The 18,106-nt window shown below is 38.8% G+C and overlaps 1 protein-coding gene across 1 annotated transcript; it reads right to left on the reverse strand.

The window, feature by feature from the left end:
- Positions 1-7,537: 7,537 nt before the first annotated feature.
- zgc:110353 (uncharacterized protein LOC550482 homolog) lies at positions 7,538-12,132 on the reverse strand. Its single transcript, XM_066644653.1, has 6 exons — positions 11,837-12,132; positions 11,052-11,112; positions 10,629-10,776; positions 10,286-10,382; positions 9,630-9,886; positions 7,538-8,911 (listed from the first exon to the last, which is right to left on the reverse strand). The coding sequence occupies exons 1-6, from the start codon at positions 12,081-12,083 to the stop codon at positions 8,780-8,782; spliced, it is 942 nt and encodes a 313-aa protein (XP_066500750.1). The 5' UTR covers positions 12,084-12,132; the 3' UTR covers positions 7,538-8,779.
- Between the last annotated feature and the right edge of the window lie 5,974 nt (positions 12,133-18,106).

The following is an 18,106-nucleotide window of genomic DNA, read 5'->3' on the forward strand; positions in this document are numbered from 1 at the left end:
CTAGACCTCAAACTGCGTCAAACCTTTTCTGCAAATTAATCCTCAAAACTCATCTCAGCCACCTCCACATCACAGTATGACAAGCTGAAAGCTTTAAAATTCCCATGTGTAGCTGAGTCAAATACATTATAAGGGAGGAGAACTTACTGATTAAACAATGGGAAATGGAAAAACCAGCATGGCGTCTGTTCTGTGGGCAAAGTCATGCCATACAGTAAAAGCCCCAAGTGAGAAAACCCCTCCCTCAAGCAGCAAGGACCTTGTGTTATTGGTATGAAAATAACTGCTCAGGTCCTTTCCAAAATGGCAGTTCTACACAGAAACATGTATTTTAGATTATGCTGTTATTCCTGTTTCTAATTGTAAACCTAATATTCTGCCAGATTAGCCATTATTTATTTTTTTGCAGGTTCGATGATGGGTTTTAAGTCACAGCAACACTGCAACATGTGAACCATTATTGAGTGCAGGCACACAAGGGCACATGTGAAGAAAGGCACACGTCAATGAGCAGTATTTCAGCTTGTTGCAGGGGCACTACCTGCCAGAACACACCTTTCTTCTAGTGATGATCCTCCAACAAACACAATAAATAACAGTAAACAGAGTCTTTCACCCACACAAACTACCTAAAATCCAATATCTAAAACCAGGTGGAGATGCAGTGTATGATGGGAGCTGCCCTGTAAGCCCTCCAGGCTGATGCAGCTACAATTTACATTGTGAATGTGTCCTTACTGTGTTTATTAGAGGACACTAATGACATACCTCACATTTCATTCAGTTGCAGAGTGTACATTTTATTTATTGACAGTAAGTCATACTGTCCTAAACCTAGTCAAGAATCTTCATCACCTTAATAAATATCTGGATGTGATTTGAGTGGGTTGGCTGAGGATATATTCATCAGAGGTTTAACTGACTTGACTTGTTAGCAACATTTGTCTTGCTCCAGCACTAAACTAAGAAACAAATACTGGAAAATGAATACATTTCCAATCACTGACCACATCTGAGGTAAGTGGACAATTATGTAAATGATATTTTTTTGCGTATAAAGAATCACACAGCTCCTGGGTTATGTTGTCCTGGGTTCAAACCTCACCTCTGGTCACTGTCTCTGAGGAGATTGATGTGTTCTCCGTCCATTATCTGTAACAGCTTATACATTTCAGGGTCACGGTGGGTCCAGAGCCTACCTGGAATCATTGGGCGCAAGGCAGGAATACACCCTGGAGGGGGCGCCAGTCCTTCACAGGGCAACACACACACTCACACAACTACGGACACTTTTGAGTCACCAATCCACCTACCAACGTGTGTTTTTGGACTGTGGGAGAAAACCGGAGCACCTGGAGGAAACCCACGCCGACACGGGGAGAACACACGAACTCCTCACAGGCAGTCACCCGGAGCAGGAATCGAACCCACAACCTCCAGGTCCCTGGAGCTATGTGACTGCGACACTACCTGCTGCACCACCATGCCGCATTGATGTGTTCTAACTCTCAGAAAAATCATTAGTGGTAAGTAGATTATCTGTGCTTAAATACCCAAAGGCGTGAATGTGTGGTGGTGCCCAGTCATTCCAGGTAGGATATAAACCTATAGTGACCCATATGAATCAGTTTAAAAAAATGAATCAATGAATCAAACTTAGATGTAAAGTTTTTGATGTGATTAAATTTGTGATCTATATGTACAATCCAAGAAACACTTAGTAATGGTTCCTTCTTTCTTCATTTGTATGTTTATTTATTCATTTGTTTATTATATTTTTAGCTGCAAGCTTCTGAAAGCTTTCTCTGTGTTTGTTATTTCTCTTCTGCTCTATATGCTACATTGGCATGACGGCATTCATGTGATGTAACTTCGGAAAAGAATTGTTGCCCCACACTGATTGTGCAGCTCATTGAATTCCCTCAAGCGTATCCAGAGTTATCTCCAGACACAGACTGTCCATGATACCTTCATGAAATATGTTATTGAACAGTGACCCTAACAGTTTGGTCATTTGCCATTTCATCAGTTTATCCATTAAAGGAATTTTATTCTATATTTAATTAACTATATTCTCTCCAGATGTTTGTTGCTATTGAGCTGTTCTTTTGCAGACTTTCTTCTGGTTTGGATTGAAAATGCACCCCAACAGCGCAGTTATTATTTTGGTGGGGGATCTCCCACCAAAAAATATCCATCCTCTATTCATTAACTCTGCCCAGATAGCAGACACTTTTGGGCCAAATCTAGCTCATGTTTGGCACTTAAAGCTCAGTTATTGCACCGGCAAATAGTGTGAGCCAGGTGTCATAAGCCGAGCTTGTGGTGTGGGCCAAGCGTTGGCCATATGTCAATTTGTCCCACAACACACTTGATATCTGACCTATATAAAGTGGACCTGAGGCTGGAATGAGGCAGCCAGGCTCAACTTAATTCAATGCTGTCTTCAAGGCCAATTGTTGTGGGTGTCAGGATTGCAGAAACTGACGGAGGCGGACACACTTGCTAAAAACAGTGACTAATTTTAATTACAGCACAAGATAACAATACAGAGACAGACTAAGATAACTAGACAGAAATACTTAAAGACTGACACAAAGACTTGGACAGGATGACCTGGACAGAGGGGCTTAGACAGATAGAGAGGGAACAGGACTGACAGGGAACTGGACAGACCAACCTAGACAGACAGAGCTAAACAGAGATCTAAACAGAGAAAGAGCTAAAGCAGACTAAACTAAAACACAGAAAGCTAAACAGAGAAACCACAAACAGACATGAGACAAGAGTGAAACAAAGACTGACTTGGAAGGCATGAGAAACAACCAAGACAGACTGGAGAGCACAAAATGAAGGTGAATGTCCAACAAAGGAGCACAGAGACAAGGGAACTTAAATGAACACCACAGACAAGGGACACCTGGACTGATAACGAGGGGGCAGGATTACAAATGACACTGACAAGGAGGAGGAAGAAAGGTGGGAAATGGGCGGAGACATGGACAATAACAAACAGAACCATGTGCCAAGTGAGCACATGGCAGGGACAACAAACACGACAGGACAAGGGCGTGACAGTGGGCCATTGGGTGTCTGGGTGCTCACAAAATGTTTTTAGTTTGGTGGAGTATCCTTAGTCCAGGAGTGACCGGACTGAGAAATAAAAAACTCAAGCAGCACTGCTGTGTCTGATCCACTTGTACCAGTGCAACACACCCTCACACACTACATATGGTAACAGGCAAAGTGGAGCCAATAGACAATGAGTGTAGAACAAAGAGTTTGCTATAACATTATGGCTGATCATATGTTCATGGTTGTGACATCCCAGCATCCTGTACTGGCGAGGGAAACACATTCTAAACTAAAACTTTTTAAACAGCTCTTATGAGAACTTTAATAGGGGTACTTTGGAATCTTAAAAATCCCCAGAGCTCATATTAATGCTTGATTCCCACTGTGACCTGTCAGATTAAGACATGTACTACTCACATTTTCCTGGCAATTTTTATTAGGCCTAGACTAAAACGGTCAGCTCAAAGTACACAAGACTCTCATGAACACTCATTAAAATGAATTATGATCCAGGAAAGTACATTGCCTTTGTGGAAGCAGCAGATGCTGTGCACCTTGGAACAGACACAACAGATGGCCCTCTTTCCCGTCTCCTGGGATTCTTCTAATTCTCATCCACATTGATTAACTAAACTTGGTCGGCAGCATCTTCAGTAAGAGGCTGTATTCATTTCAGATGTGATTTGTGGTGGAAAGCCAAGAATGTCTTTGTGAATGAATGATTATTGATGAGCGAATGAGCACTTATCACAGGCGGCTGATCCTCAGCTGACTACCGCTGAGATATTGCCACAACTGCTAATTAAAGAGGACTTTTATTACCGATCTTCAATTTACCTTCATGTGTCTGGACTCTTTTGTCCATTGACTATGTATTTGTCTTAATTTACAACAGGCTTAATCTTGCTAATCTGTTTCTTGTAATTATTTCAGATAACAATCCAGAAGTGCCTGCTTCTGTCATGTTTTAAATGAAAGCCCAATGCTTTCAAATGATAATCGAGGATCATCTTCATTAGTATGCTGGCCCATCGCTTTATACTGTCAGCAATGCTTTCAGCAGGCGAGTTCTTTCCAAATCAAGTCTAAGCGGCACCATTTTTAAAGAGAAATGCTGAAACACACACTAGCTGTCTCATTAGGGAGCAATGAGTGTGACAGTAGTGTCCTTGGCAGTGAGGCTTAAATAAGGCCTAAAGACTGCACCTAATGAGCTGTCTCTCTCTCTCTCTCTCTCTCTCTGTCTCTCTCTGACAGGCTGTCAGTCTGCCACCATTAAGAAACAGACTGCTGAGAGCCTTCTGTTTGCCCAGGCATGGAACACGGCCTATGGAAACACTCCCTTACAACATGTCTTTGATACACCATGCCAAACCAGAAACAATTTACGACAAGTTGAATCTTTCTAAGAAAGTAAGTCCCCTATATTGCTGCTTAATAAAGCTTTCGACTCTCTTCAGTCACTGGAGAACTGGAGAGACGTTCTTAAACACATGAAAGTTTATTACCAAACTATGAGCACAAACATTTCTCTATTTATACTGTCCATCAATGATGCTCATTATGAGCATGTAGTTAACAAAACTAAAACATACCTAAGTCGGCATGCACTAAAATTACACTGGTACGGCATTCGTTTTTAATGAACTGTTTCTCCTCCACATTTGTGACAAATAACATAGAAACCTGTCATAATGAGGTTGTGGTGGAATGTTTAATGCAAAATAGGCCTGCCATGCTCCCAGTTATCAAGGTCAGACTGTTCAACTTCAGTATTATAGCAGTAAACTCCACAGCCTCTGAACGTTATGAGTACTGTCAGACAGATGGTTGGACACATTACACTTGATGGATCGTTTCTCTTATACATTATGGTTACACGTGTCTGGATTATAACTCACTCCTTCATGAGGAGGTCATCCAAAGATCGTATCATAAGCAGTGCTTTTAGGTACTGAATCTTTATGCAATCATTGTATTATGCAGGACTTACAGCAAATGAATTTCATGCAGTTTCACTGCTGCAGACATTTCGATATCCGAATAAAATAATGTGGAATCGTAGCACACACCTGTTATTTTGATTCATATGTGAAAGTTCATGCTAAAAGTGATCCTGCAAGACCCCAGGAATCATAGTCTGTGACTAAAAACTCTTTGTCTTTAAATATAGGGTGTTCATGTCTTTAATGTATGGATTGCATATGTATTTTATTCATATTTTAATCCTGCACTGCAGAAGGTATTCATTCCGTCATTCAGTGTCTGTAACCACTCTAGTCTAGTCCAGGACCAAGGTGGGTCCGGAGCCCACCCGGAATCACTGGGGGCAAGGTGGGTTGCTGGCTGAAAATCTAAATGAAGGGATCCTGACAGATGTGCTCTCTATAGATGAATTACTGAAGCCAGTAAACGTTTGACAAGAAGCACCTAAATATTTTTAAGCTTTTTCTATGAAAGAAGAATCAGAACCATTTGCATCTGTTGTTTGCTTAATTCAAAACTCCAAAGTATCATTTCCCTGGAGTGTGAAGAAGTGACAACTCAGGATCAAAGATCACGCTTAGCCAATTTCTGATAAAAGTAATACACTCTGCCTCTCGTAGCCACCGGCGTTTTCTCACCAGTGCGGCCGAGCTTAGACACTTTGAAGTGTTTCTTTTGTGGTGGAGTTCAAAAAGATGGAAGGCCCTGCTCTGCGCTGGACTCCATGCTGTCAAGCCTACTGCCCTTCAGGTGGATGATTACGCTCTCCTCACAGTACGAGCCCCTCCACAAGGCTGTGTTCTCTTAATGCAATTCTAATGTGCCTCTCCTGATCTCCACTGGGAAATTTCAGCAGGACACGATTCCCTGCGGCCTAATCAGCCGAGATAATTCCATCTGAAGGGGTGGAACCGAGTGAGGCTTGTAGCTGTGGATCCAGCCTATTATGCCTTCGAGCAACCCAAAGTGCTTCTGCTGTTTGATTGATTATGAGCATAATTGTTTGGAAGGGAATACTCTGAATGAGGGCTGCAGTGGATGGATGATTGTAATCGCTGTCAAAATTATTAGAGGTTGTAACACCATAGCAAAATTGCACGGCCATGTTTTTGCACAGCCATTACAAAGAACCTCAGGTGGGAATATTTGGGGAGTCAGCAGTTCAAAAAGAGTTTAAATGGTGTTTAGAAGCAGTGAGGCATGAGAAAGCAAATGACAGAAGATACGAGCAAAAATAAAACGCTCTGTGAAATCTAGGCCAGAAATGTCAAAATTCCTGAGCGGAGGTGAGGAGAATATTAAATATGAAAGAGTCATTAACAAGGGTTGCCTGTAATAGCCAAGCAGTATTACTGAGTGTAATTTTCTTGGGGATTAGGGTTAGGAGTTAAGGCCTTTAGTTCAGCTCCTGAAGGCCTAACTGGAGATTTCAGGGTTTTAACCTTTTACTTTTCAACACAACCTTAACTTGCAGTTAGAAAATATCAGATATGATTATTTCTTCTAAACTGACATGCATTAAAATAAAAAAAACATCTTTGAACGTCTTAAAAAGACAATTATACATGTTCAAATATTGAATTGTAGAAGCCTTATAAGACACTACCCAGATTTCCCAGCAGATGGCGCTGTGTCTCAGCCAGTGAGCTTGACTAATTTTCAGTAGTCCTGCTGAAGGCGAGTATTGTATCATTTTCGTTTTAATTACACAGTTTCATAACAAAGAGCATGATTCATGATTTCAAAGCATAATTATAATTTGCTTATCAGGGCCTTACTCCTTCCGTTTACACAATATAATTACACAGCGATCTGGTGCTATACCTCAAAGTTATATATATATATATATATATATATATATATATATATATTCCTTCCTATATATTCCTTCATTCATTCATTATCTGTAACCGCTTATCCAGTTCAGGGTCGCGGTGGGTCCAGAGCCTACCTGGAATCATTGGGCACAAGGCAGTAATACACCCTGGAGGGGGCGCCAGTCCTTCACAGGGCAACACAGACACACACACACATTCACTCACACTCACACCTGCAGACACTTTTGAGTCATCAGTCCACCTACTAACGTGTGTTTTTGGCCTGTGGGAGGAAACCGGAGCACCCGGAGGAAATCCACACGGACACGGGGAGAACACACCAACTCCTCACAGACAGTCACCCGGAGCGGGACTCAGAATTTCTTCTGAGTTTCTTCTCAGCTTTTCAGAATTTCTGCATAATTATATCACTGAGATGGAAAGCCATTCTGAGTAATTTGATCTGAAATGCTGTTAAGAAAGTTACAGGAGAATGTTCACATTTTAGTTCAGAATTTGATAATTATGAGGGTTTTTTTAAATTATTTATGAATCATAACGAGTGAATACAAACCCAGCAATGGTAAACAATTCTAAATTACTATACTATTTAAACTTTATTTCACATAAAACAGACTAAATCTAAATTACATCAATAGCACATCACCACCATAACTCTTTGATATTTATCATTGCTAAAGCCTCTTGCAGATTCAAAACACATTTATGTTGGAAAAGCATATTGGAATTGGTAATTGTTTCCACTAATCACACCCTCTGGATGTGGTACATGGTGAAAGGGCAGGTTTATTTACATGCATATTTTATATATATTCATTTTCATACACAATAGAAAAACGAAATTACACTGGTTACAAAAATTATGAGGTAAAATGTGATTTACAATTTTTTTATTAAATAAAAGGTTTTAAAGATTTAGAACAATACACATACAGTGCAGTGAATATAGCAGCATAAAAAAACATAACCAAACTGGGCACTCTTAGCAGGAAAAACTGCATTTTATAAATAAAATACGTTTGATGTAGGATGTAGTCGCAGCTACAAAAACATCCTATTCTGAGTTAGTTGTTTTTGTGATGTCACAGTAAACTGATATACATATACATATACTTGTCTATTCAGCCAACAGCAGTTAAGATCCACCCATTCCCATTAAATGGAACTCAGCCTGGAAGGTTGGTATACCACCTCCAATTAAACGCTTGAAGTGAACCATACTGACAAAATAGTAGTTCTCAACCTTTAAGAAACAGAGCCTGACTCCTAAGTTATTGAGTGATAATAAGAAAGTAGCAGCAATTTATTATCAATATAATAATTAACTTACATCTAGTGCAAAGATCCTAGAATTAGAGTGTTTTCATTTAATTAAAACTTCTTCAGCAGTGTTTTGAATGACCTTCAGGTATTAAATGTTCTTTAAAGGATGACCATGTAAATGGGTCATTATAGTAGTAGATGCAAATAGTTATAAAACAATAAACAAATAATATAAAATGTTATTAAGCTTTTTTAAATATAACTAAGTTAGCTATACACAGTTTGTGTTTATATGGTCCCTGTAATTCTCTGCTCTGTACTTTTACCATGATGAGTGAAGGATGCCCTGTGACTTCTCTTTGCTGTCAAATATAAAATGAGATCTTCTGTGTCCTCACTTAAAGGTCTGTCCTCCACTTGCAATTATCTTGCTTCAAGCATTGATAGAGGGAGTTACTGTGCTATATTCTGTTGGTATTTTATTGAGCATGTGTATGTGAGTATCATGGCCAGAGTGGTCAGTATTGTTTACTTCATACAACTGCATATAAATCTGAGTGCAGAGGATTCATTCATTTCACAAGGACCAGTGATATTTACAGGTCAATACATTTGCCTCAGCTCTTCCAGGTGTATTTCTGGAGTTGGCATGTTTCCAAATGCTGGACAATGGCTCTGTCTTGGGCTGGAAGAACGATCAGAGGGAGTTTAATTTCTGGGTTTTTGGTGAAGGACACATCCAGTACAACCTGCAAAATTGAAAATGAAATTTCTTTCAGTGATTTCTATTTATTCTGAAGTTCTATTTATTTGCTTAATGTAAAATATTGGGCAAATGTATAACATACAAGTAGAGTGTAGCAACTATTTAAATATATGAGAGCTCTCTGTACTTATAGTGGGTCCATAATTTGTAAACACCTCTTCCAGTATGTGAATTCAACTACTTTAAGGTGCATACTTTGCTGACACACTCAATCTCCTTAGAAAAGCATGGCTGATAGAATGGAATTTTCTGAACCAACTGCACTTAAGCCTAAAATCACCATGCCCTATACCAACTAAAGTAAAGGATTATAACGCCCCCAGCACTGGGCTCTGGAACAGCAGAGCATCATTCAAAGCCTGTGGAGCTTGTTATCCAGAACTAATCAACAAACATCGGTATCTGACCTCACTATTATTTACATGACCGAATGCTATTCAATCCTCACAGCTATGTTTCAATTCTAATTTAATTTACTTCCATTACAAAGCTTTTCTTGACAGGCAATACCATTCATTTCATTTTCTTTACTTGTCATGAAGAATCATGTTGTGTCCTTACAACACAATAGTTGCTCAACCTTTAGATTGATGGACTGAACCGAGAAAGGCTATTGACTTGTTTCTTTTTATTGCCTTTTTGATCAATACTAAACCAGCACACCTCTCTTAACACTCTTATTATAGACACTGAACAGATACCTTCAGCCTATATTCCACTTTCAGAATGCGGCAGTTGAGGATGGTGGGGGTGACTCCCCAGGGAATGGTCAGTACTTTAGATACAGTTTGCCTGGTGGAGGAGGATAAAGGAGCCTCCTTTTCCTTCAGGATGCTTGAAGTGTGCACTCGTCTGTGCCCTTGAGCAAAGAAGCTCTGCTTCTGATAGATGATGTATTTGGGAACAATCTTTCTGGTCGAGCTGTTAACGAGTTCTCCTCTGACCACCAAGTTTTCACCTGTGTTGGAATGAGATCAGCAGCCTTTTCAAGGAATCTGTTTCAATTTTAGTTCACAGTTGAAACAAAGCTGCAAAAATACATTGATATGGCAGGGGAAATCATCGTAGATCTTGGCAGTACAACGAATAGTCCTCATTTTGGAATCGTAGGCAAAATATAATATTGATGAACATATTTCTGGGCAATTTCACTTATATTTACAGATGACTGAATGAATTTGAGAGAATATCACTTTCTAAAAGATCATGGTTACACTTTAAACTGACAACTACAACAATACAGCATTTTTTTTAATTTTCTAAAAGGTGTTAGGTCATTTAATATCACTAATTAAAAACAATCAGTGTGACATAGAAATGATTCATTATGAATTGAAAGCTCAGATTTTTCTCCTACCTTGCTGGTAACCTGTCTTCTCTAGGTAGATGTTCATTGAGATATTCCCAGAGGCGAAAAATATGACGTCCTTCTCTTTGACTCCATACTGTGGAGACTGAAAAAAAAACTTTGCTGATTAGAGAAAAAAAACAATGTGCAACCAATGCCATTTTCCTCGTAGAGACAGATACATGCACTATAAAAATGTGAATTACAAACTGCATGTGATATGAACAGTGAAACAGGTTGTATTCCCAAGTGAGATAAATAATTTGATATAGAATGAATCACAAATACTAAAGGTCTGTATGCGATATAGAGTCTGTATAATAAATCAGATTAAAGGTTATAATATTTATACCATGGCGACTGGAAGCAGTGTATCAGGACGTGAAACAAAAGTGAACTTTGTCAAAGCTTTGCTGGGCACTCGCAAAGTTCGGCTTAAATGGGCCACCAGGTGGTACTCGACTTTCCCGGATTCACCTTTGAAAGATGATGGCATTTCACTGAAACAAAGAAAGCAACACTGACCCACTTCATCACTGTTCAGGGAAAATATAAATGAGACAGCAACAAAATATAAACAATGACCGCTTTCAAACATTTCATATATAAGGTCATAAATTTATCCACTGCTTCCCAAACCTTTCCTGCAGTGCCTCCCTTGTGTAGATGAGAATATTTGCCATATTTTCATCTCACTCCAAAAACTACTGCTGCTAACATACACCCCCACACACACCCTGTATTTAGCTGCACTTCTGAATTATTATTAACTTACATTACTGGAAGCTGAACCATAATCGGAAAACTGTGTCTTCCAGGGCCAATCGTGAAAGAACCTTTAAATATTTCATTAAGAAAAGGCAAATACATAAGTGAGGACACTTATTGTAAAAACTTAGTTAAACATATTAAACAAATATTCAAATGATTATAAATATCAGGATGGTGGCGCAGCAGGTAGTGTCACAGGGACCTAGAGGTTGTGGGTTCGAGTCCTGTTCCGGGTGACTGTCACCAGGAGTTTGGTGTGTTCTCCCTGTGTCTGTGTGGGTTTCCTCCGGGTGCTCCGGTTTCCTCCCATGGTCCAAAATCACATGTTGTTAGGTGGATTGGCAACTCAAAAGTGTCCATAGGTGTGAGTGAATGTGTGAGTGTGTGTCATCCTGTGAAGGACTGGCGCCCCGGGGTGTGTTCCTGCCTTGTGGCCATTGATTCTGGGTAGGCTTTGGACCCACCCAACCCTGAACTGAATAAGGAGTTACAGACAATGAATGAATGAATGAATGAATGTTTATAATCCTGAAGATAATTCACTAATCTCATTAGACACTGGACAAACAACACAGCTAACAATAGAGGAAGGGATATATCATAAACCTGACACTGAAACATGTTATAATCATTTTATACTGCCATAATAAATATATAAATAATAATATATATAAATACATGTATAATAAATATAAATACACATTCATGACACATTCACTACTGATATTGTATGTACTAAACATCATTTGAAATATTACTCTAAGATTTACAAATAATGTTCCATATTACCATTGTTATTCTCACTGGGGAGAATAGACTGTGTTTGTGAGAAGTACTTCTCATTATCCCAGTATGTCACTTGATGATCTCCGTGTGTTTCTGTCCAGGCCACATGGGCTTTCCCTTTCGCCTTGATGGTGAGGGACTTGATGGTGGTTTTCTTCGAGACCTCGACAACAACTTGACCCAACAAACTGTCTCCATTGCTGAAGGTGTTATATTCATTTATGGCATTGTACTCCACAGTGAGTTTCATCGCTTCAAACACAGAATCGAGGTTTGTGTGTTGTGGCGCAGGTGTGGAACCTTTCTTCTAAATCTCTGAATGCTCACAGGCAAGATCTTTTTGCCAACAGCCAATCAGTTGGCAGAATGCTTGACTGCAGGTGCCCTCAACTGGGTATGTCAACAATGACAAAAACTCAGAATGTAAAACCGCCTAAACAGGTTTCTCTGCTGGAGATAAATACCATTTAAAAAGCCACATCACATACACACACAGTGTCTGAATCACATGGTGTAGTATCTCAGAATATCAATAAGGAACAGCCACTCAAATCATTTGACTTGCAAAAGCAAATACAGAGCAATGATTAGGCCACATTCTGCAAAATGATCTTTCAATAAGTTTGAAATTTATAATGTACAAGCTCAAAACTATTATCTAGTAGTCTAACATAAACAGTAAGGTGCTAATTGATGATGTGGCATCAATATTTTGTAATAGTTTTAATAATAATAAGTACACCTAAAAGAACTAAACCTATGGTACCACTTTAAAATAAGACTATACTTATAAATGTTTATAAATGTTTTAAAATTGCATGGTGATTAATTAAGTTTTAAAAACCTTAAAAATAATTAATAATCATTTAACACAGAGATAGGAAGTTTGACAATAATACATTTTTTTGTCTAATACTGAAAGTTTCGGAACTGAAAATATCACAATTGAATAAGCTATGACCTGAGAATGTGATTTTAATAATTTCATATGTTAAAGTACATCACTTTATTATCAATGTCTAAAAAGACATATTGGTAGTTAATTGATTAAACTTGGTGGTTAAATAGTAAAACCTATTAACAAATACATGTTGAAGAAAATATGGAGAGGAAAATGTACTATGGTATATGGTTTGGTATTTGGTAAGATCTGAGGTTTAGCAGTGTAGATGGATTTGGGTTCACTATTTGGTAAACAACAGGTCACTGTTCCCCTTTCTATGTGTTATAACTGATTGTTACAAAATTTAAGGTGTTTACAATTTGATAAATAACTATTAATAAACAGATTGTAAAACATTTATAAACCTTTATAAGTATAGTCTTATTTTAAAGTGGTACCAAACCTACATTTGATTTGGAACCCATAAGTCTTTAACTACAACATTATTATAGCTCACATACTGGCTGGTAATTAGCAAACACCTCAGTACTGAAAAAATATGTTTAGGTGTACATCCACTTTCGAAATGGCACATGCATAATGAAAAAGGCCATCAAAAATCTGTTTTCTTTTAGGGTTGTTCAGTCTCTTTTCTAGTCAAAGACTGATGGATGCAATTATCTCAGGCAGATTGGCAACACAATGGTACTGAAATGCGGCCCTCATGCTTGATGTAGCAATCTAGGTCTACATCAACTCTGTACTGTGAAGTCACTGGAATGGTATTGTCAACTGATGTCACATTTTCCAAACCACACGAATGTGTGGAAGCCAAAACCGATGTTGCGTTATGAGACAGCTGACTTGCACTATCGACTGAAAATCTATCACCCTGCGGGCATACACAGGATGTAGCTTATTGATACTCCCAAAATGTCCTATTCTTACTCATGTCCAACATCAAATAATTGATGTGGTGCATAGATCATTTTTCTGTAGCTAAGACTTTCAAAGCGGTGGTGTGTCATAGTAGTCTATTATTATTATTATTATTATTATTATTATTATTAGTAGTAGTAGTAGTAGTAGTAGTAGTAGTAGTAGTTACGAAAATGGGTTAGTAATAACAAATCTGAAACAGCAACTTAACAAACATATAATTAATCTTCCCAATACCAGTAACTTGTTTAACATTTCTATTATCATCCCTTGGGTTTTTGAGGTGCATCAATTGGGATTGGTATTATTGTTACACCAAGTCGGTAATAACATTCAATCAATACGTCATTATGGAAAAATGATTGATTATTCAGAAAATATGAGAAAAAAGAGGAAAGTTTAAAAAAAAAAGAGTTCTACAAGAAGCTGATTTTGCTCTCCAAACAACTGACTGATCTCCCAATGCTTAGACCTCAGATTCTTTGAGAGTGTTTAGGTTTAACTTTAACTGATATGAAAAAATATGCAGCCAAACTGTAAGACAGAATTTGTAACAAGATGACTATATTTACAACAAAATCAAAACAAAACATAAGACACAACAAATGATTAAAAACCAAAGTGTTTAAACGCACCAAAACCACAGCAGGCTTATATTAACATTCAAACCCATTACAACAAAACACAAGGCTAAGGACAGGACTGAAACAAGGGGGTTAAACAAACTCAGAAAAGAGGAACACCTCAGAGTAATATCACCACGCTGACTGACAGCTCTCAGCTGAGACTAAAAACCAGGGTGGACGTATGGAGCAGCCAAAAACCAAACCAAAAACAGCAGCACATAGGCAAGGAGAAACAAGACAATGCAGGAGCAGACCATTACAGTGATGTGGAAGAGGATGTAAACTGTAATAAATGCAAAAGTAAACAGTAAATAGTAGTGAATTCATATCTAGATATCTTTCCATTTTATAATCACTTTTTGTGTTTTTTTAACACTGAAACATAAGCAAGTCTTATTTAACTATAATATTAATGAATTTCAAACTATAATGAGTTTATTATTTATTAGTTTTATCAATTCACCAGCTTATGTTTATTCTCTCAAACCCGTAAACTACAAAGCCTCATAGAGACTGTGAACAAACACTGCACAAGTACTACTTACTACTACTGCACTTTTTCACAACACAGTAATGGTCTTTTGCACTGCACTGAGACAACAGCAGAGAAAGGTCCAGCTATAGCTGAGCTTCTGAACGATTTCAATCTAAAGCTAAGGCTTTTCCTTATCTGTTTCTTTGCGCACTGTATTCATTTCTTCTTTGTAAATGCTTCAGTGGGTCTGGTCCAGCAGAGCAGGTCTTTGTGTGAAAATTCCCCAGTGCTGCTCTCAAGCTTGGAGCAAAGGATTTTCTCTCATCGATAATGGAGAGGCAGCCACATCTAACATGGCTTGGTTCACTGGACATGAATAAGGCAGAAATGCGCTGCTTCAGGTGGAGAGCTTTAGGCTCTTCAGACAGCAGCTTACCACTGTGTGTGCTATTCAGAAAGCCAGGATAACCATTTTGAACCATTCTGTGTTGGCCCAAAGAACTCATCAACACTACTGACCACGACAACACTGCTAGCCCTAGATATTATTGATACTGAGTCGCCCTGTGTTGTGTAGGAGCGGTAAGTGGCGTTTTACAGAATACACAACTTCCTATCGTTTTCATATTGTGTGCATTAAGCAAATAAATCAAAACAACATCCCTGTTGTTTTAAACAATTCTGACAGCATTTTTAGTTGGTTGTCATATCTTCCATTTGAGTAAATCATTCTCCCTGTTCTAAATATGATTTGAAGGCAGCTGCCACAATTATATATTTCTGCAACAAGATATCCAAGCTTATAAAAGTGATGTTAAGAGTCAGCTACCACAGATCCAGCCCCCCACTAGACCCAGAGGAACTCTGAATCTTGAATGGGGGGACTCCTGTCAAGGGGAACTCCAGCCAGCAGGAATGCCCTGGGATGCCTCACACCCTGTGGATTTGAAACCAACTTGAAGGAACGGGATAGACTCCCCGAAACCTGCAGAACCCAAACACCATCTATTCACCAGAGGTGGTATGCAAAGCAGGTTTGCTCTGCATTGTGGACCAACTGAGCAAACCTGGTTCACATGCCACCTCTGGCAAGATTTTGGCTGTATCTGGAGGTTGTGTGTTCAGGTTCTGCAGGGTACAAGATGTCCCCTCACTTAAGGATATCCTTAAGGGTCACCCTTTCCTTTTGGTTGGATTTTCTCTCACCAGCGAGACACTGGATTTTCAGAGTTCCCCATGGTCTGAGGGACCGGATCTGTTGTAATTCAAGCAGACCAATGGTCCTCCTGTGACAGTTAAATGTTTGGCTTTCTTCTTTGTTTACCAGCTAGCTGACAAAAAAGGAAAAAGAACCTCACCCCCACAAGAATTCATCCCAAAGTAGATGTAGTATTTTCCAATTCTTCCTCCCACATTCAAGCTACATCATCAGAAAGAGTTTATCCTTGTCCTTAAAACACAGAATTTCACTCTGGAGACTACAGCACCACTGTATGATTTGAGTAGGCTTGTTTATAACAGATGTAACAATGGTAGATTTATTGTGTAATAAGTGTATATTAATAAACAGTACTAAACGGACAGTATTAATTAATAAGAGTGTAATAAGCACTAGAACAGTTACACAATTAATCATTAAGTAATGCTAAAAGGGCTAGCATTATTTTAGGAATTTTATAAGAATGTAAGTTATAGTTTTTTTTTTAATCATTATATTATGATAAATTGTGACACAGGACAACACACATACACTCACAAATTCATACCTACGGACACATTTGAGTAGCCAATCCACCTGATAACGTGTTTTTGGACGGTGGGAAGAAACCGGAGCACCTGGAGGAAACCCACGCGGACACGGGGAGAAAACACCAAACTCCTCACAGTCACCCGGAGCGGGACTTGAACCCACAACCTCCAGGTCCCTGGAGCTGTGACAGTGACACTACCTGCAGAGCCACCATGCTTCCTTTTATGAATTAATGTACCCTGATTGTAAAGTAATATATTTATTTATTTAAACATTTTTTTACACATTTAGTGGTCAACAGTTCCACCCTTTAGCTAGGACTCTCACAAATCATACACCAATCTGGGAGGGTAATGGTTATGTTTCCTCTGAAACATGAATCATTTCTGTTTCTGTTCAGCTGAACTTGCTTGGAGGGGAATGTTTTCTTTCCAGATTTGCAATGCAAGCTAACTGTTATGCTTTGGTCATTACTGCACTGCACTTGTGACGAGTGGATGATGAGGCCATCCTACCCAAACTGAGTGAAGCCAATTGTGTTGTAATGTTCTAAGTATTGTACATGGAAGATCTTTCTGTTTAGAAAACATTGTGATGTTAAACTAATGCGAAAATACTTCACAAAGCTTTCTCTCTTTTTTTATGTTTTTTGAAAGAAAACAGTTTTTTTAAAACAATGTATTGATTGCAGCACTCTTCTGACCGCTGAAGCATACATAATGTCGCCCCTGGAACACAGTGGTATCACATGTCTGGCACCGCAAACTTACAGCCCAGGACAGGAAGGCCATATGGAGGGCCATGTGGAACACCTAAACAGCCACAGGATCTGATTTCCATCAGTGGTTCTATATCAAAACATGCATTACCAATGTGTTACTTTAAAAGGAGTATCTGGAATATAGTATCTTATATAGTATTCGTAGTATCTGGAGTAAAGGTAAAGAATATTGAAGACATTGACATGAGAATTATCTAAAAATGCTTTCTTCATTAAGGGTCTGCTAGAAGGCACATCACAAGACTCTGCCTGAACACTGCCTGATCATTTATTCATTCATTCATTCATTTATCCTGTTCAGGGTCATATCAGGTCCACGGCTTACCCGGAATCATTAGGCACAAGACAGGAACACATACTTGGGTGTCAGTCCATCACAAGTCATCAGAGGGCATCGCATCCTCACACCTGAACATACCTGAATAACAAATTTACGTACCAGTATATGTTTTTAGACTTTGGGAGGAAATCAGTGCCCTCAGAGGAAACCCACGCAGACACATGGAGAACACACCGAACTAGTAAAGTTTGAACCACAACCTGAGTACTCAGTGACACTGCCTGTTGTGCCATGGTGCCAGCATGTATAAAACATGCTGTTATTGTTCATTATGCTAAATACATATAAATTCGATTACAAACCATTACATACCATTACTATACTGAAGAGTAGCAGACTGAAACCGGATCTGAATACAGAATGGATCAATGTACGAGCAGGGTTTACATGTTAAAATGTCAGGAAGAACAACAGACAGTTATTCAGTTGGGGAATGTTTGTGTCACACATGCTGCAGCTAACATTAGTCATGACAAACA

Source organism: Hoplias malabaricus, chromosome 14 (assembly GCF_029633855.1).
Source record: "Hoplias malabaricus isolate fHopMal1 chromosome 14, fHopMal1.hap1, whole genome shotgun sequence".
In the NCBI taxonomy this organism is placed as follows: domain Eukaryota; kingdom Metazoa; phylum Chordata; class Actinopteri; order Characiformes; family Erythrinidae; genus Hoplias; species Hoplias malabaricus.

Coding starts and splice junctions, on each gene's coding strand:
- zgc:110353 (XM_066644653.1), bottom strand. CDS start 12,083: ATGAAACTCACTGTGGAGTACAATGCCATAAATGAATATAACACCTTC. Junction 10,383..10,628: donor CACTGCTTCCAGTCGCCATG/GTATAAATATTA, acceptor TTTTTTTTTCAG/TCTCCACAGTATGGAGTCAA. Junction 9,887..10,285: donor GAAGACAGGTTACCAGCAAG/GTAGGAGAAAAA, acceptor ATTCCAACACAG/GTGAAAACTTGGTGGTCAGA.